The 22253-nt window shown below is 56.6% G+C and overlaps 1 protein-coding gene across 1 annotated transcript; it reads left to right on the top strand.

Annotated features, from left to right (window-relative positions):
* Positions 1–4521: 4521 nt before the first annotated feature.
* PLEKHM2 (pleckstrin homology and RUN domain containing M2) lies at positions 4522–22234 on the top strand (the record flags this gene model as incomplete). The annotated part of the gene is made up of 19 exons (XM_014586559.1): positions 4522–4643; positions 4855–4964; positions 5495–5594; positions 6133–6220; positions 7407–7593; positions 9124–9183; positions 12234–12462; positions 14170–14994; positions 15711–15780; positions 15913–16003; positions 16313–16377; positions 16720–16808; positions 17333–17465; positions 17701–17891; positions 18303–18368; positions 18929–19088; positions 19352–19531; positions 19611–19727; positions 21236–22234. Coding segments are annotated over 19 exons (3021 nt in total), but the record flags the coding sequence as incomplete, so codon positions are not given.
* Between the last annotated feature and the right edge of the window lie 19 nt (positions 22235–22253).

Genomic DNA, 22253 nt, shown 5'->3' with positions numbered 1-22253 from the left:
CTTTCCTTCTCCTTCTCTCTCTTTCTTTCTCACTGGTGAAATTAAAAAAATAATAATAATAGAGCTGGCAGGTAGTCTTGTGGCGAAAGATACTGGACTCTCACATGGCCAACTGAGGTTCGAGTCCCAGACCTGGAAGCTTGCTTTCTCACTTGCTCTCTCTCTCTCTCTCACTTTATCCCTCTCTGGTCAAATTAAAATGAATAAAGTTAAATAAAATAATTATTTCAAATAATAATAAATAAGCAAGTTTTTAAAAAAATAACTAAAACAATGATTACTATTTTTCACCAATTGAACCGCAAAAATTAGACTAATTATATCCAGTGTTAGTAAGCATCGTGGATTCCACCATTCTAGAAGAGCTAGTGGTAGGGCCCCAGCACATTGTGAATGTAAAAGTCCCTTGACTCATGGCTCCATTGTTTTGTTTTGTTTTGTTTTGTTTTTCTTTGCCCGAGGGCACATGCACTCACCAGAGAGAGAGGCAGATGAGAAAGAGAAAGTACCCCCAGTCGGGCGTGGTCTTTCAGTTTCTCCATTCTGGGGGGGGAGACCCCCAGTGTGTCTTGCAAGCTGCCAGGACTGGAGCTGGTTGGCCAGGTGGGCGCAGCTCCCAGTGCACAGCACTCAGCCACTGTGCTGCAGGGCTGGCCCAGCCATGCCCCTTCTCCGCGCTTCTCCTACGGAACTACCTGACGGGACCATGCAGGTGTTCACTGCGGTGTTATGTGCGATGGCGAAGAACTGGAGGCCTCATCCACCCCAGTGGGAGTGTGGTGCGCCTTATTTAGACGACAGTGTGACTGTAAGAAAAGAGTGCAATTGCTCTGTGTGTACTGATACAGAAATACATATTCGATGGGTCTTTTTTGTTTTGTTTTTGTTTTTGCTATAGGGCACATGCAATTGCCACAGAGACAGAGAGGGAAGTAAGAAACCCCCCTTCGGTAGGGCCACACCACGGTCCCTTCCCCCCTGAAACACAAAATTGTTTTGAATTCCTTGTGTATACCTAGTCTTTTTCTTCTCACATCTTTCTTTCTTGTCCATTACTCCAACTTTCCAATGGAATAATCAATGAGCAAAAATATTATTATCTCATGCCCTTGACTTTTTTTTTTTTTAGCGGTTTTTGCTATAGGGTGCATGCGCTCGCCAGACAGACAGAGAGAGACAGAGAGACAGAAAGCAAGAAATCCACCCACACCCCAGGAAGGATGGCCACGCCACAATCCTTTCTCTTCCATTCTCTTCTCGGGATCTTGGTTATGCCTGCCACCTGGACCTGGTGGCTTGCTTTCTCACTTTCTCTTCTCTCTCACTTGCTCTGTTCTTCTTTGGTCAGATTTTTAAAAAATAAGTAAGTAGATAAAGTTAAATAAAATAATTCTTAAAGAAAAAAAAACCTTAAATTAAAGAAATTTCTCAGTGGGAAAAAAAAACAACATAAGCAAAAAGTTTAAAGGTCAGTTGACACTGGGGCCAGGTGGGGAATAGCAACACACAGTGTTAAAACCTTACCAAACAAAAAGCTGCAACAAATCAATAAGAAAAAGGCAATCAGTAAAAGATTGGGCAAAGGTTATGAATAGGCAATTGACAGAAAAAGAAATACAAGTGGCTAATAAGTATGTTCAACTGTACTTTAAATCAAAGAAATACAATTTAAAGCAGTGATTACTGGGGCCGGCAGGTGGTATAGTGGTTAAGGGCACTGGACTCCCACATGACCAACTACAGTACAATCCTGGACCCAGCGGCTTGCTTTCTCACTTTACTTCTCCTTCTCTCTCTTTCTTTCTCACTGGTGAAATTAAAAAAATAATAATAATAGAGCTGGCAGGTAGTCTTGTGGCGAAAGATACTGGACTCTCACATGGCCAACTGAGGTTCGAGTCCCAGACCTGGAAGCTTGCTTTCTCACTTGCTCTCTCTCTCTCTCTCACTTTATCCCTCTCTGGTCAAATTAAAATGAATAAAGTTAAATAAAATAATTATTTCAAATAATAATAAATAAGCAAGTTTTTAAAAAAATAACTAAAACAATGATTACTATTTTTCACCAATTGAACCGCAAAAATTAGACTAATTATATCCAGTGTTAGTAAGCATCGTGGATTCCACCATTCTAGAAGAGCTAGTGGTAGGGCCCCAGCACATTGTGAATGTAAAAGTCCCTTGACTCATGGCTCCATTGTTTTGTTTTGTTTTGTTTTGTTTTTCTTTGCCCGAGGGCACATGCACTCACCAGAGAGAGAGGCAGATGAGAAAGAGAAAGTACCCCCAGTCGGGCGTGGTCTTTCAGTTTCTCCATTCTGGTAGGCCTCGGGGGAGACACCCAGTGTGTCTTGCAAGCTGCCAGGACTGGAGCTGGTTGGCCAGGTGGGCGCAGCTCCCAGTGCACAGCACTCAGCCACTGTGCTGCAGGGCTGGCCCAGCCATGCCCCTTCTCCGCGCTTCTCCTACGGAACTACCTGACGGGACCATGCAGGTGTTCACTGCGGTGTTATGTGCGATGGCGAAGAACTGGAGGCCTCATCCACCCCAGTGGGAGTGTGGTGCGCCTTATTTAGACGACAGTGTGACTGTAAGAAAAGAGTGCAATTGCTCTGTGTGTACTGATACAGAAATACATATTCGATGCGTCTTTTTTGTTTTGTTTTTGTTTTTGCTATAGGGCACATGCACTTGCCACAGAGACAGAGAGGGAAGTAAGAAACCCCCCTTCGGTAGGGCCACACCACGGTCCCTTCCCCCCTCTCCTTTCTGGATCTTGGGCACACACAGACACCCAGGGTGATTTCCAGGCCCCCAGGTCCGGGACTGGAACCACAAAGCTGGCTACTGGGGCAGCACCTTAACCTCTGCACCACCTGCTGGCCCTCATGCGACTTTTTTTAAAAAAGAATTATCCCAACTTTAGTGGCTTGAAACACATTTGGGCTCATGTCCATACTTACCCCAAATACTGACAGAATGGAAGATCGAGAGAAGGGATTATGGCAGGACCATACCCCATTGGGGGGGTGCTTTGTTCCCCTGCCTTTGTCTCTTTCTCTGGCAAGGAAACATACTCTCTCACAATTAAAAAAGAAAAAAAGAAAAAAAAATTCCATGCTTCTCAAGTGTTACAGTGGTTACTACTACTTTTATAATCGGGAAAATTAGCAAGCCTCTTTCTCTTTTCTAAGGAGGAAGTTGCACTGGATCCCTAAGGATCTTTCCAACTGTCACATCGGCGTTAAGTTTACTCTCAGATCTCAGATTTGCTTGGATTTTGAAATTTAAAAAAAAAAAAGCTCGACCCCAGCGTTGCAGTGCTGTATGCCAAAGTGCCCGAGAATGCTTCCGGCCGTTTCCGTGGGGGAGCGGTGTGATCTCCTAGGCTCCTTGCACTTTCTTTCAGCTCTAGAAACCTGTCCTCCTGGTGTTCTGATTTCCTGCCTCCCTGGGGCGAGGGCAGACCCTGCAGGACTGAGGTCTGTCCTGGCCAGCAGGGTTGCCAGGCTTGCTCTGGGCCTCAGAGAAGAGAGGCAGTTTCTGTTGTAGGGTCTGCGTGGCTGGCCTCCCTCCAAGAGCACGTGCTTGTTAGTGTGGTTGACGCATCTTTTCTGCTGCAGCCGTCTCTACCACGGCTTCCTGAAAACACTTGAGAACACATGTGTCCCCAGAACTTAAACCTGAGACCGGTTTTCAGGAATCTGCTCTGTCCTCGTGTTCTTCCCCACTCTAGCCATTGGAAGGACAGCAGCCAACCAGGATATGGTGAACTTGAACTCAGAGACTTCTGTCCTAGGGCTTTACTTGAAATGGGTTCTCCCCTCGACAGCTGCAATTGCAGAGAATGCCAAGTATCTGGGCTTCCTGAGCCTTAACGAGGCTGGTAGATGTGCCCTCACCCTCACCGGCCCGGTGGGCTTTGCTCTGTTCATCTCACCAACTGTCCAGATCTCGAATCAGTCCTCCTGGGAGTAGTGTCCTTCTTGGTGCCGGGGTTGACATAAACCTGGCATGTCCCCAGGCCCGTAAGCAACCCTGTCCGGTTCCCCAGGCAATCCAGCACCCATGTCGACCTCTGGCAGGAAGGCTGTGGGAGCAGGCGTCCCAGTCCCTCAGCCCTTAGTATGTAGAGATGGCAGCTCCGAGCAGGGCCACTGTGGGACAAGCCCAGGGTGTGTGTGGCATTTATTGATGCATAGAGAGCCCTAGATGTCGTGCCTCTGGTACAGTGCAGCGTGGTGGCTCTAGCCTGACGCCTGATGCCACCTGAGGCCCACGCATAGGCCGTGAGTCCCAGCCAGACTCATGTTGTCGTGCAGAACACCTACTGAGAGCCTCTGGGGACCGGGCAGAAGTTCACAGCCTTTGCCCCTGGAATCGCCACTGTAGGATGAGAGCTGCAGCAAGGCAGGCTTCTGTGCCGGGCGTCACCGACGTGCCCTCTAACCACAGTTTTCTCAGCTCTTGATTCCTGAACTACCGTAGCCCTCCTTTCCGCCCCATTTCTGATCTGGGGGATTTCTTTTCTTTCAGTTGCAGAGCTATTTTGCTGCATGTGAAGATGAGACCCCCGCCATCCGGAATCACGACAAGGTCCTGCAACGTCTGTGTGAGCACCTGGACCATGCCCTGCTGTACGGGTAAGGTACAGGGAGCTTCGGGAGGCCGAGGGGCACACGGGGCAGGGCGGCCTTGTCTGACTTTTATCTATATGTCTGTGCTTAGCCCAGTGAATGGTCTCTGGGCAGGCATGCAGGATCTGGGGGTCCTTCCCTTCCAGAGCTTGCTGCCACCTTGGAGGCTTTTGGGGCAGCCTATCGGGTCGCAGCAGCTCCTGTCCTGTTTTCACAGACTGCAGGACCTGTCATCCGGCTACTGGGTGCTCGTGGTACATTTCACCCGGAGAGAGGCTATCAAGCAGATCGAGGTGCTGCAGCATGTGGCCACCAACCTGGGGCGCAGTGAGTCGGGAGCCTGGGAAAGGGACTGGCTCCACCCTACCTACAGGTTGCTCGAGGCTCAGGCTCAGCCTCAGGGTCAGGCCTAGGAAGCTGGTTACCTTGTGGGGTCCAGTGGTAGTGGGATGTTAAAATGCCAGCACCCTCCAAGGGGCAGTGCTTTCCTGCCTGTGAGTAGTGGGCTGGAGAGCGAGGTGCTGGTGGGAACTGGAGTCCTCCTGCATCCCGCTGAGCATACGAAGGGTCTGGTTCTCTCCCCGAGCTAGGATCAGAGTAGCCCACGGCCTCGGTGTGGAGCACTCGCATTTCTCAGCCATCTGCCGTGTACAGTCTGCTCTTTGCCAGAGCTTCCTGGCCAGCTGCAGGCTGGGGGCTGTCTGGGAACAGGGTTCGCGGGTATCGGTAGTAGCAAGTGACAGCAAGTATCGGATTGTCCAGTCCCTCACCTGCTCTTTCTTTCCTTTCTGCTCTTGCTTGGCAAAAACAGCCAGCACCCTGGCATTCCCGCCAGTGACCCCTGCCTTTGTTTGTAGGCCGGGCCTGGCTGTACCTGGCCCTCAACGAGAACTCTTTGGAGAGCTACCTGCGGCTGTTCCAGGAGAACCTGGCTCTGCTGCATAAATACTATGTCAAGTGAGTGTCCAGGAGCCTCCGTCCCTCCTGGCATCTTTGGTCCCCTCAAGCCTGTCCCACACACCCCCACAGTGTGCCCGTCAGAGCTGGGCTGGCCTCGCACACTGAGGGCACACCAGTGATGGCCACAGAGTCATGGAAGCCTCTCCTGTAGTGTGGGGGCCTCCGCCAGCAGCCCTTGGGCTGTCCCCACCGGGGTTGGGGACAGTGTGAACAATGTGGCTTCTACTACTACCTGATCCCCTACCTAGGCCTCAGGCCTACCAGAATACCAAAGCTGCACCGAGCCGCTGCAAGAACAGGCTATTTATAGCAGCCGCGGAGGGCCTGGCGAGCCTCATGCCACAGGCTGGTCTCTGCAGACACTGGCAGGAAAGTGCAGTGTGGAGAATGCCAGAAAGGGGTGGTGACAGCCATATTGAGCTGGGTGCCGTCTAGGGGACAGGGATGTCACATGTCAAGTTCTGACACAGTTGAGTTGTGGGAGCTGTTGGGCCAAGCTGGGAACCAGACCCAGAAGCACCATCTCGCCTCACAGGAACGCCCTGGTCTGCAGCCACGATCACCTGACCCTCTTCCTGACCTTGGTGTCCGGGCTGGAGTTCATCCGCTTCGACCTGGAGCTGGTGAGACACCACAGCTCCCGCTGCTGTGGGAACAGAGGAGTGGGCAGAGTGGGCGGTGGTCTCAGCGTTCAAGTCTCTAGGAGCTTGTTGGGTATGGTTCAGCTTGGGAAACGTCTTGTTTTTGTTTTGTTTTATTTTGTTTTGTTTATTCATTTATTTTTTCAATTTGACTGGAGAGAGAGAAGGAAAGTGAGAAAGCAAGCCTCCAGGTCCAGGACTTGAACTGTGGTCAGCCATGTGGGAGGTATCCAGCGCCTTAACCACCACACCACCTGCTGGTCCCCCTTTTTTTTTTAATCTGTGATGAATACATTTATTGTCTTACTAAAATCATTATCCAGAAATATGGGAATACAAGAAAAGATGCATGCCCTCAGGCACCTGGTGGTCAAGCAATGCCTTGTCTGCTCAGGTGAGGGAATGGTGTCAGGGTCAGTGGAACTGAGGAGGGGGAGGGTTCTCTCTTGGCTTATGTATGGCCAGCCTTCCTGGTTAGGTGACTTCTTTCCATCTCTCTATTCCGGTGTGGAGGAAAGCCACACTGCCTGGAGTTGCTTAGCCCAGGAGGACATGCCTCATGTTTAGGACGTGAGAATTTGGGAGAGACAAGGTGGATTCAGCCCTGTGCTTCCTGGGATTCGGAAAGTGTCCTTGGCTCCGTGCTTCCCAGCTGGCACGCTCTCAGCCAGCCTCGCTATCCTCACATCTCAAGCTCCTCTCACCGTCATGCGCTGTGCAAAAATGCCCCGGACAGGGCCAGAGAGGCTCCAGAGCACTCTCAGACAGGCTCGTCAAGGCCGATGTGGCTCTCCCGTCCAGATCCAGTCACCTTCCTTGGCCCCCGCCCCCAGCACAGGAATTTGGCTAGTAGCAGCATTTGGGGCAAGTAAGCGATCCTAACAGTAGAAGAGCTGCAGGAGGTATCAGAGGGCATCGCTGGGTCCCATTGTCCCTGTCAGGCCGGAGCCCCGCATTGAAAGTCCCAGACTCATGTTACTCTTGTCAGCAGCTTATCTCTGAATGTATTACTTTAAATCATTGGTTTCCCAAAGAAAAAAGAGCATGGGAGGTGTGACAGGGTCAGACCTGTGTCTCCCAGTCCTGGATTCGGCCCTCCGGGGAAGGCCAGGTTTCCCAACCCACCTGAGGCCTCCCCTGAAATGTCTCTCGTCCACTCTCTCCGCAGGATGCCCCGTACTTAGACCTGGCTCCCTACATGCCTGACTACTATAAACCTCAGTACCTGCTGGACTTTGAAGACCGCCTTCCCAGCTCAGTCCATGGCTCGGACAGCCTGTCCCTCAACTCCTTCAACTCCGTCACCTCCACCAACCTGGAATGGGATGACAGTGCAATTGCCCCATCTAGTGAGGGTGAGTGGCCCCGGGCAGAAAGCAGCTGATCCTCTGCTGAGAACAAGACTTGGAGCTGCTACAGCCTGACTGGGTGACATCGTTCTTGGTGAATTTGGTCTGGTGGTTGCAACTTGCAGCTAATCGGGGCTGGTTATTTCCCAGATCTTCATTTCCTCAGAATCCCTTTGGTGACTAAAAACTGGGTTCTGGGCACAGAAAGTCAAAACACAATTTTATGAATTTTAGATCCTTTTCCAGAAAGCTCTAGTCACCCACGCAGGGCCAGTTTCTGAGCAAGAGAGATTAGCAGTTTGATCTGGAAATTCTTGTCTGACATAGCAAGGGTGAGTGTTGCCTCCTTATGAGAAATGGTGCTGCCCTTGGTTCCAGAAGAGGCCAAGCAGCCCCTCAGAGGAGAAGAGCAGAAATGTAGGGGAGGGCTGGCTCCACAGCCTAGGTTAAGGGAGCCAAATTCCACATGGCTGACCGTGGTTCGAGTCCCAGCCCCAGCAACTTGAAAACACCAGGCACTTGTGTGTGCATGCCTACAATCTGGGCAGGATGGAGACATGGAGAAGGGATTGTCATGCTCTCTCCTGGTCTCTCTGTCTCTGGTGAGCGTATGTGCCCTCTGGCATTAAAAAAAAAAAGTGTAGGGAGACATGCAACAATGTCTCTTGTGTCCCCCAGGCCCTTTTGCACGTGTTAGGGATCAGGTGGCGTCTCCCCAGAGACCGAGGGAGAATCGTAGGTCATTTTGTCATTTCTGTCCAGCAGCATGCTAGAGCAGCTTGGTTTCTCTTGAGCCCTAGGCCTCAGTACGTGTCTGTTTCCCACCTTCACCCCAGGGAATGGCAAATCTCTTCATTTACTCCACCCCGCCTCACCTCCAGGGAGGGGCCCAAGCCCCAGCTCAGCCCTGAGGACTTCCTAGAATTGCCTCAGCATCGAGACTTTGGCCTTCCTCTTTATTTTGACTTGGGCCACAGGTCATGTGTCCCAGAGGGAGGGAGGCCACTTTCAGATTCTGTCACAAGACATGCTCTGCTTTTTGCTCGGTGGAAGACAGTGACTCTGACTCCTCGGGTTGGCCTCATGGGCCTTAGAGAAGTCAGAGAGAGGAGCCTCAAAGGATTAGTGAGGCCCCTGTAGCTGGAGGTGTCTCTGCGAGTCCGCCTCACAGCCAGTCAGAGGTTCTACCCCTCAGGCTGCTGGAGCAGGACGTCACTGCCCTTCCAGGGTGTGGAGGGGAGGGAGGCGAGGGGTAGGGAACAGTTAGGGACAAGGGAGCCCCGGCTTCTCTCTGCCCGAGCCAGGTTCCGACCTAGGAAAGGGGTCCCCAAGTCTTTCCAGCAGGTCCCAGGCTCCTGGAGAGTGCCGTGCTGAGGAGCAGCGGGCCTCGTGGGCATCCGGAGGTTGTTAGACAAAGTGTGGAAAGGTTGAGTCCTTCCTCCCCTGTCTCCTCCCCATCTCCCACCCCTTTGCCCCACCCTCCCTGTTCTTCCACTGCCTGTTTCTAACCCTCAGTTTTGTCCCTCATTTTTGTAGATTATGATTTTGGAGATGTGTTTCCAGCAGTGCCGTCCATACCCAGCACAGACTGGGAAGGTGGGACAGAGTCCGCTGTGACCCTTTTCCTGTTTTGCAATGTGTCCATGCCAAGCTTGCTGCATGTTTCGGAATCAGCTTGTTATTTATAATAATGCCCATGATCCTAATAAAGCCAAGCAAGTTCTACCAGATGGAATTCTGCAGGAGGAGGGCTTGACCGTTAGCCCTGCGCGAGTCCGTTCTCCCAGTGACTCCTGCCTTTGCACAGTGGCCTCGAGAAGTCACTAAGTGACTGCGTTTAGGGGGACACCAACCACCCTTCCTGATCCCCATGCCAGCCGATGCCCTCGTGGTGTGCTGCGGCCTGACCTCGTAGTGGAGACTCTTCCTGGAGGATGATGCCTTTAAACAGGAGCATCATTTAGAAAAAAAAAGAGTGTTGTAAGCGCCTTTGGGTGAGATGAGCATCCAGGAGAAAGAGTCTGATCTGGTCCATTCCTAATGGCTCTTGGGTGTTTTTGAACAAGATTGAGGCCCAAGTGAGGGAATTGCCCAGGCACAGATAAACTTCCTACAGGGAGAGATTCTTTTCAACATTTTAGGACATATTAAAATAAAATCTGTGCAGGACCAGCAGTTATGGTTATGTCGCTGGACTCCCATGTAGTCAACTGCGGTTCGAGTCCTGGACCCGGTGGCTTAAGCTCACGCTGGGCACGTGTGCGTGCGTGCCCAAGATCCTGTGAGGAGAATGGAAGAGAAGGGATTGCGACGTGGCCATCCCCCCTGGGGGGTGATTTCTCGCTTTCTGTCTCTCTGTCTCTCTCTGTCTTTCTGGCGAGCACACGCACCCTATAGCAAAAGAAAAAAAAAAAAAAAGAAAAAGAAAAATCTTCTCCAAAAAAAATAAAATAAAATCTGTGAGCTTCCTGCCCTTGAAGGAAGCAGCAGTTCATGGGAATTTTTCTGCCTTTAGCCCCACTTCTCGACTGGTAAAAGTCATGACGCTCGTCTCCAGGTTGGCATGACTACTCAGAGCAAGGGTTGTGTGTGTCTGATAAGGTGAATGCTTGCTCCTGAGAGCAGAGCCTCCTCCCCTCTGGGCCTCAGGCAGGCTGGAGAACAGCCTGAGAGCGTCTCCCCTGGGGACAAGGAGCAGCGGCAGTCCTGTTATTACAGACACGGTCTCTGGTGTCAGATGTCTCTTCCCAAATAATGTGAGCACGGAGTAGTCTAGCTTTGAGGGAAATAAGACCGCTGGGAAAATCAGTTACGTCACCAGGCCAGGAGCATTTCAGTTCAAGTAGCTTGAAACCCAGAATTCCATCGTGGCATCGTTTGTCCTCAGCCTCTCTTCTCGCAGCACACATGCCGGGCATTGGTTTCCCTCAATTCTAACAACTAACCCCCCTGACATGCCTGCTCCGGTCACCTGACAGGCAGTGCCTGACCTGCGTCCGCAGCCTCCAAACCCCCCTGGCCTGAGAACTAACAGCCCAGTGGCTCTGCCTGCTCAGGGCTGGGCCCGGGGTGGGGTGAACTTTGGCCCAGCAGCGACTTTCTGCTTCCCTGAGTCCCTCGAGCTCCAAAGACTCCCTGAGAGCCTGTGCTGGCAGCTCACTGGGGGCTCTGTGTTCTCCTTAGACCCAGAGGAAAACAGGACTTGGGGGGCAGTTCCAAACTCAGGGCCCTGGTGCACAATGTGGGGTAACCTTTAGGTGGTCTTTGGCTTCTTTACCAACCTGGTGGGCATTCTAGCCCTGACACCCAGCTATCCGGTGGTCCGTTCTCTCACCCCTGGGACCCCTCACGGGAGCAGCTGCAGAGCTAAGAAGAGCGACTGGGGCTGGGATGAGACACACAAGTCTGCAGGAACCCTGACTGGGCCTGAAGGGCCTGGTCTGTGCATCTGAGGGCTAAGGCTCTGGGGCCCCAGGAGACCTGAAGAGAGCCTCACCTGTCACTAGTGTTTTTCTGACAGAGCTGGTGGCCACTCCTAGCCCCCTCCCTGTCCTTACATTAAAAGATGGTGTGCTTTTAGAAAAATGGATGATGCACTGCAGCCAGTTGCCCCGTGGTTCCCAAGACCCACTAGGAAGGTGACAGCAGGTTGGGCCCCTCAAGGGGCTGCAGGGAGCATGCTTGTCACTGCTCTCCCGGGCAGTTAATGGCCAGCAAGATGCGTGCGCGCCAGCAAATGGGGTGTGAGCAGCCACTGGCCCTCACCCAGGCGCTGCACCAACTGGGCCTCTGCTCCCCAGCCTGGTGCCCTTCTCTCGCTGCCCTGCTCCAGAACTGAGGGTGGTTGGGTAGTGCAGTGGGGTGAGCAGTTCGCCAGCTTCTGTCTGGAGGAGCACAGCATCCCTGGTCGTTTCCCCGCTGTGGACCCACGGGCTAGGGCACCACTCAGAACCAGTCAGCAAACCGAGGTGTGAACGAGTGGGGTTTTCAGCAGCACCCTTAAAAGGGGTACCTGGTCCTGCTCCCGGGAGTGTGCTGGTGGGGTGTTGGAGACACAAGGACTCCCGACCCCGTGCCCTGGGTCTTTTTTCTGCCCTTCCTGTGGCCCTCACCCTCTGGGTTCCCATGAGGGTCCTTGCCTTCTGAGGTTCCTGCAGCTCCTCCCCCTGCTCTGTACCCCTCGTTTTCTCTGATTTCTTCCTCTATTCTTTTCCTTAGCATTCCTTTTATCCGCCTCTGCGGGGGAGCCTTTACAGGACTTGGGTGTCTCAGCTCTGCTAGTGGTGTGTGGGGCTGAGGGGGCACTGGGCGTCTGTCCCTCCAGCATCTTCTGGCAGGAGGGCTTTCAGGGTAACCTCACGGGTGTGCACCCGGCTCCTCTCCATGGCTCCCGGCCACCCTGGGAGGCATCAGGGTCCCCATCCCTAAGGGGCTTAAGCCTGGAGGCTGCTTAGCTTGGGGACCCCTGGCAGGAACAGGGCCAAACTGTTGTGAGCTCTGGGGATCCCAGCGGCTCCTGGAGCACAGGTCTGCTCCTGGAGCAGGGCTAGCCGCCTCAGGTCCTGGGAGGAACTCGCTTGCCTCCCTCCTGAGACCAGGCCTGTCCTGAGGGCTCGACAGCTATCTCCTGCCCTCTGTCCTCCCAGATGGAGACCTCACGGACACTGTCAGTGGCCCCCGCTCCACTGCGTCAGACCTGACCAGCAGCAAGGCCTCCACCAAGAGCCCCACCCAGCGCCACAACCCCTTCAACGAGGAGCAAGCAGAGCCCGCGTCCTCCTCCGACACCACTCCTGTGCACACTACCTCCCAGGAGAAGGGGGAGGCCCAGGCCCCGGACCTGCCAGACGCCTGCACAGAGCTCGAGGTCATCAGGTCAGCAGGGAGGGGCCCAGGAGCAGGTGGGTAGCATCCTGGTGTCCATCCCATCCGCCTCTAGCATCACATTTTAGTCCAGGACAGGCGAGGGCAGTGGACACGTTCTGGAGAGTAAGAAGTCACTACCCCACCCTTAGGCAGCTCTATAGGAAGAGGCAAGGCCTGTCCAGCTTAGACTCCTGTAATGAAGTCCCACGGCAGCAGAGGTTTCTTTCTCACGCTCTGGAGGGGGGAATCCAGAACCAGGGCGCCATCTTGGTCAGATGCGGATGAGGGCCTCACCCAGGTCCACAGATGCCTGTCTTCTCCCTGCATGCTTCCCTGGTAGAGGGCAGAGGGAGCGCTCTCTGGGCTCCTTTAAAAGGGCACTAATCTCATTCATGAGGGCCCCACCATGTGGCCCAGTCATCTCCCAGAGGCCCATTAGGATTTCAGCATATGCATTTGGAAGGGTCCAGACATCCAGTGCATGGCAACACCCAGGTTCTGGAGGTGGGTGGCAGACGCAGCAGTGACGTCTGGCGTATGGGCCCTGCTCAGGCCACTGGGCATTTGTCTGGTCCGTCAGGACCAGAAAGCATGTTCAGATTGGACTTCTTCCCCAGGGAGTTCTTGGAAATTCATGTAGTTTCTGAGGTTTGTGCCAACTCTAGTTCAGCCTGGCTTATTGAAAGGAAAGCATCTTTGACACAGTGACAGGGACACAGAAGAGGAGGAGGAAGTGAATGGCAAGTTGGGACTCTTGGCCAGAGCCCTCCTGGCTCTCTGACGCCCCCTAGTCCCTTCTCTTGAAATTGCACCCTAAGAAAGAAAAGCTCTGTGTGCATGTCCTGCCTCCAGGAGGCTGGAGGCCCCGCAGGGCTTGCTTCCCCCTGACCGGAGCCAGGGCCCCCCATGGGCTAGTTTGCATCCAGAGCAGTTTTATGTGCAGACTGGGGTTATGTAGCAAGGCCCGCTACAGCCAGGAACCAAACGGTGGGGCCGGGAGTCTGGGCCCAGAAAACTTCGTGTACATTTCTGGGTGATTCGTCCACGGCGACCCTTCACGGGCAGGGCGGTCAGTTTGGCCCACTGTCCACCTCCCAAGGGGAGGGCTGTGGGGGGGGCGGTCAGTCTGACCAGCATGGCCTGGCTTTGTGTCCTAGAGTATAGCCAACTTCGGACCAGCGGTTAGCGTAATGGCTATGTCACTGGACTCCCATGTAGTTGACCGTGGTTTGAGTCCTGGACCCGGTGGCTTAAACTTATGCCGGGCGCATGTGCATGCCCCAGATCCCAAGAGGAGAAGGGATTGCGGCGTGGCCATCCCCCTGGGGGGGGTGATTTCTTGCTTTCTGTTTCTCTGTCTCTCTCTGTTTGGCGAGCACACATGCCCTATAGCAAAAACCTCTCCCCCCAAAAAAGCACAGCCAGCTCAGTTGTCCCCTTGGCTAGAATTCCTAGGGCCTGCCAGGAGGGCCCTCCCTTACTGCCGTCTGTGGCTGCCCTATGCTATCCGCAGCCTTGCCCCTCACCGCCTCACCTCTGCAGCAGCGGTGGGGAGGGGGGCCTCGGGGCCTGAGCCTCTCACCAGCACTGCCCAGGACCACTGGCACTCTGGCTGTGCCCGCAGAGGTCGCACGCCTGAGACGGCCTCTTTGTCCCGCCCAGTCTCCCCCTGTGGGGACACTCAGGCACTGAAGCTCTCCGTCACCATTGTCCCAGGGTCACCAAGAAGAAGAAAGCTGGCAAGAAGAAGAAGACCAGGTCGGATGAGGAGGCCAGTCCGCTCCACCCCACCTCTGGCCAGCAGAAGGGTGCCAAGCAGGGGGATGGTGACAGCCTTGTCGGCAGCCCAGGCCCTGGGCGGGACTCCCCAGACCCTTCCCTTCCTTCTCCCAAGGAGGAGGGGCAGGGGCCCTGCAGCTCCGTGGAAAGCAGCGAGCGCCCCGAGCTCAGCCAGATGGGCTTGCTGATCCCCGAGATGAAGGACACGTCTATGGAGCGCTTGGGACAGCCCCTGAGTAAGGTCATCGACCAGCTCAACGGGCAGTTAGACCCCAGCACCTGGCCTGCCCACGTCGAGCTTCCAGACCAGTCCTTTCGGACCGGCTCTCCCGGGGAAGCCCCGGAGAAGCCGCCACTTTGCGACTTTAGTGAGGGGCTTCCAGCCCCGATGGACTTCTACCGCTTTACCGTTGAGAGTCCAAGCACTGTTGCATCAGGTGGCAGCCACCATGACTCTGCAGGGCCTGGCCAACCGCTACATGTTCCTGGTGGCCCTGCGACTGCTGGCCAAGAAGAAGAGGGAGGAGGAGAGGGACAGACACCTCGGCTCATAGAGGACACCCCAGGGGAGGCTCAGGAGCTGGAGACCCAGCTGCCCCTGGTCAGCGAGGGGCCCATGCCTGAGCCAGAGGCTGGGACACAGGAGGCTCTGTGCCAGCTCAAGCAGGACCAGCCCAGCCCGTGTCCGAGCAGTGCTGAGGACTCCGGGGTGGAGGAGGGCCAGGGCAGCCCTTCTGAGATGATCCATCCGTCAGAGTTCAGGTAAGGCCATCTGCACCGCCAGCACAAGACCATCCCAGTACTTAAAGCAAGGGGCATCAGGCCTCTGACTCCAGATAAACTCAGTAAGGGGGCTGGCAGGTGTCATGGTGGTTAAGGTGCTGGACTCCCACATGGCCGGCAGCAGTTTGAGTCCCAGACCAGGCAGCTTGAAATCATGCCAGGCTCGTGTGCATGCATGTCTAAGATCCTGGAAGGACAGTGGAGGAGAAGGGATTGCAGCGTGGCAGCCCCCCCCAGGGGGTGATGTCTCACTTTCCCACTCTGTCTCTTCCCTCTCTGGCAAACGCACATGCCCTATGGCAAAATCTTTAAAAACAAAACAAAACCCACCAGGGTCAGCAGGTGGCATGGTGGTTAAGGGCACTGGACTCCCACATGGCCGACTGTGGTTCGAGTCCTGGACCTGGTGCCTTGCTTTCTTCCTTTGTCTTTCTCTGTCCCTCTCTGGTCAAATTAAAAGAAGTAAATAAATAAAGCTAAATAAAATAATTCTTTAAAAAAAAAAACAAAAACCTTAGCACAACTCCTGGATGGCCTGGCCATGTTGGGAGATGGAGAAAGGTGTGATCCTCTCTGCCCTGACTGGCTCCTGGCTGCTGGCTTGCATTGTGGGTGCTGTTAGCCGCCTCGCCTCACCCCGCCCTCCCCCCGAAGCCTCACCCTCCCCGCCCTCATGCCTCTCACATCTCTCACAGGGTAGACAACAATCACCTCCTCTTGCTGATGATCCACGTGTTTCGAGAAAACGAGGAGCAGCTGTTCAAAGTAAGCCCCAGGGACTGGGGAATGATTACGAGACAGCGAGGTGGGCTGGGCCACCCACCCCGCCTGGTAGGCCTCGCCCCGCAGACTGAAGCTGGTGTGCTCCGGCCGCCTGACTGTCCGCTTTGCCCTCAGATGATGCGGATGAGCACGGGGCACATGGAGGGCAACCTGCAGCTGCTGTACGTGCTGCTCACCGACTGCTACGTCTACCTGCTCCGGAAAGGTGCCTGCGCCCCAGGCACTGGGCTGCGGATGAGGCTGACCGCCGCCCCCCGTGCCCCGTCCCCTCTCATCCTCTGGGTGACTCGGCTTCCTGGCACCTAGTCAGGAAGGACTCCAGGGAGCTGTTGCTAGCAGGCCCTGTGTCCCTCAGCTAGGAGCCTAGGCCTCCCGCCCAGCCCTTCTGCTCCAGCATCACAGATTGCAGGGCAAGGAAGGGTCCTCTCTGAGAGGCCGGAGGACTTAGAAAGTGGGGCAGGGGGAGGCAAGAGAGGCCAGTGGGAGTAATAGGCATTGGGGTCTCCTCTCTCAGGGGCCACAGAGAAGCCATACCTGGTGGAAGAGGCCGTTTCTTACAATGAACTTGACTATGTGTCGGTGAGTCCAGGCCCCGCAGTTGGCATGCCCGCTGTAGGCACAGGGCCACCCACCCAGGAGCTCAGAGCAAGGCACATCCTCTGGCTCGGCCCCCAGGGTTGGGCACCATCTTTACTCAGAGAGGCCTCTGTCCCTGCGCTGGTCTGAGAACCAAGCTGAGGCCGCCTTCTGTGCCAGACCTCTGACCATCCCTCCCCAACTCGCATCAGCCCGGGCCTCCGGAGCTGTACTTGGTGGGGACCCCAGAGTGTCTCCTCCCTCCCCAGTCCGTGCTCAGTCCCCCCGCCCTCTGCCGGGCAGCAGCCAAGCCCCATGTGCATGTCAGGGTGTGCTTTCTGGCAGGTCGGCCTTGACCAGCAGACAGTGAGGCTGGTGTGCACCAACCGCAGGAAGCAGTTTCTGCTGGACACGGCGGATGCGGCCCTGGCCGAGTGAGTGACAGCCCCACGCCCCTTCAGCATGATGGGGAATCTGCATCTGCCAGTGGCCTGGCCGTGGCCCGGGGGTGGAGGCTGGGAAGCAGGAGCGTAGAGGAGAAAACAGATGGTGCCTGTGTAGCCTGGCCAGAAAGGGAGGAGGGCAGGCAGCGGCTGGGGCCTGGAGGACCTCAGCCCGTTACCTATGGCGGGGGCTGGCATGGGGCACCTGACGGCAGGCAGGCAGAGCCTGTGCTGGGCAGTGGCGTGCCGTCAGGTGCTCACATGTGACATCGCACGTGCCATGACAGTCTGCCTGACCTGGGCTCCGAACATCACCTTGTCTTCCCCATCAGTGTGAACAGCCAGGCCTTTCCCAGTCCCCACATCACTGCCACCCCCCTGCCCCCTGCCCCGGGCTCTGGTTCCAGCGCCCCTTCCCCAAGGTCCGCCACCTGCCCGGCCGAGCTCCCAGGCCTGAGCTCCGGCCTGTGGAGGCCCAGCCCCGGCCTCTGACAGCAAACCCTGCTGCTGTGCAGGTTCTTCTTGGCGTCTTTGAAGTCAGCCATGATCAAAGGCTGTCGGGAACCACCCTACCCCAGCATCCTGACAGATGCCACCATGGAGAAGCTGGCACTGGCCAAGTTTGTGGCTCAGGAGTCTAAGTGTGAGGTGAGACACTGGGAGGAGGGAGGCGTGGTCCCCAGGATGCCAGTGTGTGGGCCGGCCTTGGTTCTAGACTCGCTAGCGTTTCCCAGTCACCCACCTGGGAGGGGCTCTCCACCCTAGGGCCTGGCCCCACCCTGTCTGGGATGTGCCCTCACTCTCTCAGTGACCACTCCTGGTGCTGGGCCATCGGGCTGGGTCCTGCCCCAACCACCAGCTTTGTCTGCCACCCGACCCCCAGGCATCTGCTGTCACCGTGCACTTCTACGGGCTCGTGCACTGGGAGGACCCCATGGAGGAGTCCCTGGGCCCTGTCCCCTGCCTCTGCTCGCCCCCAGAGGGCACTATCACTAAAGAAGGGATGCTGCATTACAAGGCAGGCACCTCCTACCTGGGCAAGGAACACTGGAAGACCTGCTTCGTGGTGCTCAGGTGGGAGCCCCTGTAGCCCCGCACCTCGGGCTTGGGCCCCGGAGGTGGTTGGGCTGTCGGGTCCAGCAGGGATCTCTCTGCAGCAGATACTGAGGAGAGAGGCCCGAGGGGAGGCTGCCTTGTCTTCACAAGGGGTTTTGGGTAGACACCCTAGATTATCAGAGTTTCTCTGTGAGGCCGGACATCTTTGGGCCCAGGGAATCCCGGAGAGCCCTGGGTGGGTGAGGTGGTGAGGCCTGGGTGGGTCCCACTCACAAGCCTTTGGCTGTGCCCCAGAAGCAGCATCCCTTGCTGTGTTCCCCCGTCTTTCTTCACGTCCCGCCCGTAGCAAGCAGGCCCCTGGTCTTCATGGCCACAGCTGTGGGGGCCCCTGGGGCCCGGTCCCTCACGTAGGCATGTTGTCCTCTGCAGCAACGGGATCCTGTACCAGTACCCCGACCGCACGGATGTCGTGCCCCTGCTCTCGGTGAACATGGGGTGAGTGCGCCAGGGTGAGGGCGCCGGGCTGGCCTGGGGCCAGGTGTGGCTGCCTGGGGCCTAGAGCCCCTTTTTCCCTGTTGTGAGTGGCTGTCCCTCTGGTCAGCTCGGCCTTCTTCCTCAGTGCCCGTCACCCAGCAGCCCTGACTGGTGCCCTGGGGGCTGCCAGAACCGAGAGATGGGGCGAGAGAGGAACGGGGAGCTTCTTGTCTGGGAACCCTCCAGTCTGAGTGGGGAGGCTGTCCCTGCCGGGGGAGGACACACACCTGGGCAGGACCACAGCCTGTAAGGGGCATGCTTCAGCTCTGAGCAGGCCTCCCCTGGCCATGCCGAGGTATCTGGAAGGACCCTGGTGATTCCTGAGATAAAGGGTGTTGCCCGGAAAGGAGGAGGGCTGCAGAGCAGCGTGGACTCCCCCGGGAGCCGGGGCCGTGGCCGGCCTTCTGATGTCCTGGGGCCTGTGGGCAGGCCAGGTGTCTGCACGCCTCCAGCCCTCCCAGGGCCGCACCCTGCGCTGCCTGGTCTCCGCGCTCCCATTTCACCCTCCTCCTCTGGCCCAGGGGGGAGCAATGCGGTGGCTGCCGGAGATCCAACACCACGGACCGGCCCCACGCCTTCCAGGTCATCCTCACTGACCGGCCCTGCCTGGAGCTGAGCGCAGAGAACGAGGTTGAGATGGCCGACTGGATGCAGCACCTCTGCCAGGCCGTGTCCAAGGGGGTAAGCACACCCTGCCCCTGCCAGTCACATGGCCTGCCCGGCCTCACACAGCACCCAGGACCTGCCCCAAGCCCACCCCAGTCCGCGAGCAGCCTGTGAGGACAGAGGTGGGACCCGCAGGGAGCACCATCACCACACTACTAGGTGGGCCGCGCCTCCCGGACCTCGGGTTGGGCAGAGGGCCCGCTGGGTCCCTGGATGAGGAGTTCCAGTGCAGACCAGCCGGTGGGACTCAGCCTGCCTCCCACCCACCCCCCGCCCAGGTCATCCCCCAGGGGGTAGCTCCTAGCCCCTGCATCCCCTGCTGCCTGGTGATCGCGGATGACCGCCTCTTCACCTGCCATGAGGATTGCCAGACCAGCTTCTTCCGCTCCCTGGGCACGGCCAGGCTGGCCGACATCTGCGCCATCTCCCTGGAACCGGGCAGGGAGTACTGTGTCTTGGTAAGCTGGAGGGGTGGTACAGGCACAGGCCCTGCGGGAGGAAAGCTGTCTGCTCACCTGGGACCCCGGCTCTCCCTAGGAGTTCTCCCAGGAGAGCCATCAGCTCCTCCCGCCCTGGGTCATCTACCTGAGCTGCACTTCTGAGCTGGAGCGGTTCCTGTCTGCACTGAGCTCTGGGTGGAAAACCATCTACCAGGTACCTCGATCCGATCTGGGAAGCAGGTCAGCAGGGAGGCCCCGCAGGGACGAGGACCCAGCCCTACCCCGATGGTCCTGGGGACAGCTGTGTACCAGTAGCTCTGGGATAGATACAGAATCTTAGAACCAAGGGACAAGCCCCTGGGCCCAGTGAGTCTGAGACTAAAACTGAAAATAGAACCCAGGAAATGCAATTCCTGACCTCATTTCTGATCAGAAAGCACAAATCTGGCTGACTCCATGGCTTGATGGTTAGGCAGCAGGATCCCACAGGCCATTCCCGCTGTTGGAGTCCCAGACCCAGTGGCTTGAGAAATGCGCTGGGTGTGGGTGTGTATGTGCCTCAGATCCCGGCAGGAGGAGCAGTGGAAGGGACCACAGCATGACCGTTACCCACGGGGGCTGCTTTCTCTCTCTGCCTCTCTCTGCTATAGAGCACATGCGCTCGCCAGAAAGACAGAGAGAAAGTGAGAAATCACCCCCCAGGGGGGATGGCTACCCCGCAGTCCCTTCTCCTCCTTTCTCCTCTCGGGATCTTGGGCACGCACGCAGACGCGCCCGGCGTGAGTTGAAGCCACCGGGTCCGGGACTCGAACCGTGGTCGACTACATGGTCCAACAACATAGCCATTACGTTAACTGCTGGTCCCGCTCTGCCTCTCTTTGGCAAGCACATATACCCTGTGGCAATTTTTTTTTAAGCCCAAATTAATGGGGCCGGCAGATGGCACTGAGGTGAAGGTGGCTGGATCCCACATGGTCGGCTGTGCAGTTTGAGTCCCGAGTCCCGGCGGCTTGGAGAAAACATGCCAGGTGCTTGTGCAGACATGCCCCAGATCCCAAAAGAATGGAGAAAGGGGTTGCAGTGTGGCCACCCCTGGGAGTGCCTTCTTATTTTCCCTGTCTCCAATGAATGTATGCCCCCTATAGTAAAAAAAAAAAAAAAAGAATCAAGCCCAAATTAAGTGCTTATAGTGAGCACAGGCACAAGACTGGCGGGACTGTCCAGCTGGCAGTTAGTGGGTAAGGTGCTGGATCCCACGTGGCAGTTTGAGTCCCAGACCTGGCAACATGAAAATCATGCCAGGCCGTGTGCGTGCGTGCCCAAGATCCTGAGAAGGGAATGGAGGAGAAGGGATTGCAGCGTGGCCATCCCCCCGGGGGGTGATTTCTCACTGTACCCGTTTCTGTCTCTCCTGTGCTCTCTGACGAGTGCATGTGCCTTATACCAAAATTATAGCATCCACAAAGAAAGACTGCAGGACACTCCTGGCCGCAGCTCAGCCCCGTCTGGAGGGCGCTCCCAGCCCCAGCCCCAGCCCCAGCCCCGTGGGAGCTCCGCACTGGCCTGGGCAGAGGACTGCCACGCCTCTTGTGCCTCCCCAGGAAGCAGGGGGCCGGAGAGCAGGGCCCCAGCGCCTCCAGCTGCAGATGACCTGACAGGGCTCGGTGGCCTGGGCCAGAAGCCCCCATTGTGCCTCTCACCTTCCCCGTATGCCCCGCACAGGTGGATCTCCCCCACAAGGCAATCCAAGAAGCCTCCAACAAGAAGAAATTCGAGGATGCTCTGAGCCTCATCCACAGTGCCTGGCAGCGGAGTGACAGCCTTTGCCGTGGCAGAGCCTCCCGGGACCCCTGGTGCTGAGGCGGAGCTGGCGGGCACCCCTGGTGGGGAGAAAGGAGGCACATTGGCCAGCAGGCACCCCATCATGCTGCGTCACCGTCACTGTGCCGCTCGGAGCCAGGCTTCCACGCCCTTCACAGCCTGCCTCTGCCCCGGGCAGCACAGCGCCACGTGTGGCTCAGACGGGGTTCAGAGCGGTGCACAGCGCCCCGGGCATTCTGCCCAAAAGGAGCGACGAGACTGCTGGGGCCGAGGGCCGAGCCCTGTGGGCTGCAGGTGCTCGCCCTCGGCCAGGCCACCGCCTCAGCCCACGCCTTCAGGAAGAGAAGGCGCTGAGAAGAGTATCCATCTAAGGGGGAGCTAAGGACTAGGAGGGTGGGAGCCCCCTTTCCTCTCCTGGGTCAGGGGCCCAGCAGAGACTCAGAGCCACCAGAGGGCCCTGAGTGCCGGCTATTGTTCGTTTTGGAACATGCTTCGGGCTGTGCAGGGAAGCCAGACCACTAGGTGTGTGCATGCTTCCTCCTGCCTTCCACCTGTGGCACAGCTGCCACCTGGCCCGAGCCCAGGGTTCGGCTGCGGTGAGGCAGCTCTCCCCTGCTGCCAGGAGGCCCTGCATGCCCACAGCCCTGCCCCTGCCTTTCCCCACAGCCCAGCAGTGCCTGGAGGACCCAGGAATCAGCCACTTCCTTTGCCAGGAGCAGAGGGGAGGCAAGGACGGGTTGGAGAGGAGCAGAGCCTGCCAGCCTGGGGACACACTGTCTCCTGACCCCTGCTTGGCCGCAGCCGCACCCTCCCTGAGCGCGTTGTCAGCCCTCTGGGGAAGGCGTCAAGTGGTCTGGGTTTTTGTTTTTTTAAAATAAAATAGACATGTTATATTGCCAAGCCTTGTCACTGCCCTCCG

The sequence above is a fragment of the Tupaia chinensis genome, unplaced genomic scaffold (genome assembly GCF_000334495.1).
Source record: "Tupaia chinensis unplaced genomic scaffold, TupChi_1.0 Scaffold000146_1, whole genome shotgun sequence".
Lineage (NCBI taxonomy): Eukaryota > Metazoa > Chordata > Mammalia > Scandentia > Tupaiidae > Tupaia > Tupaia belangeri.
Note: the sequence above shows the minus strand (reverse complement) of the source record. Positions and strands in the feature narration are given on the sequence as shown.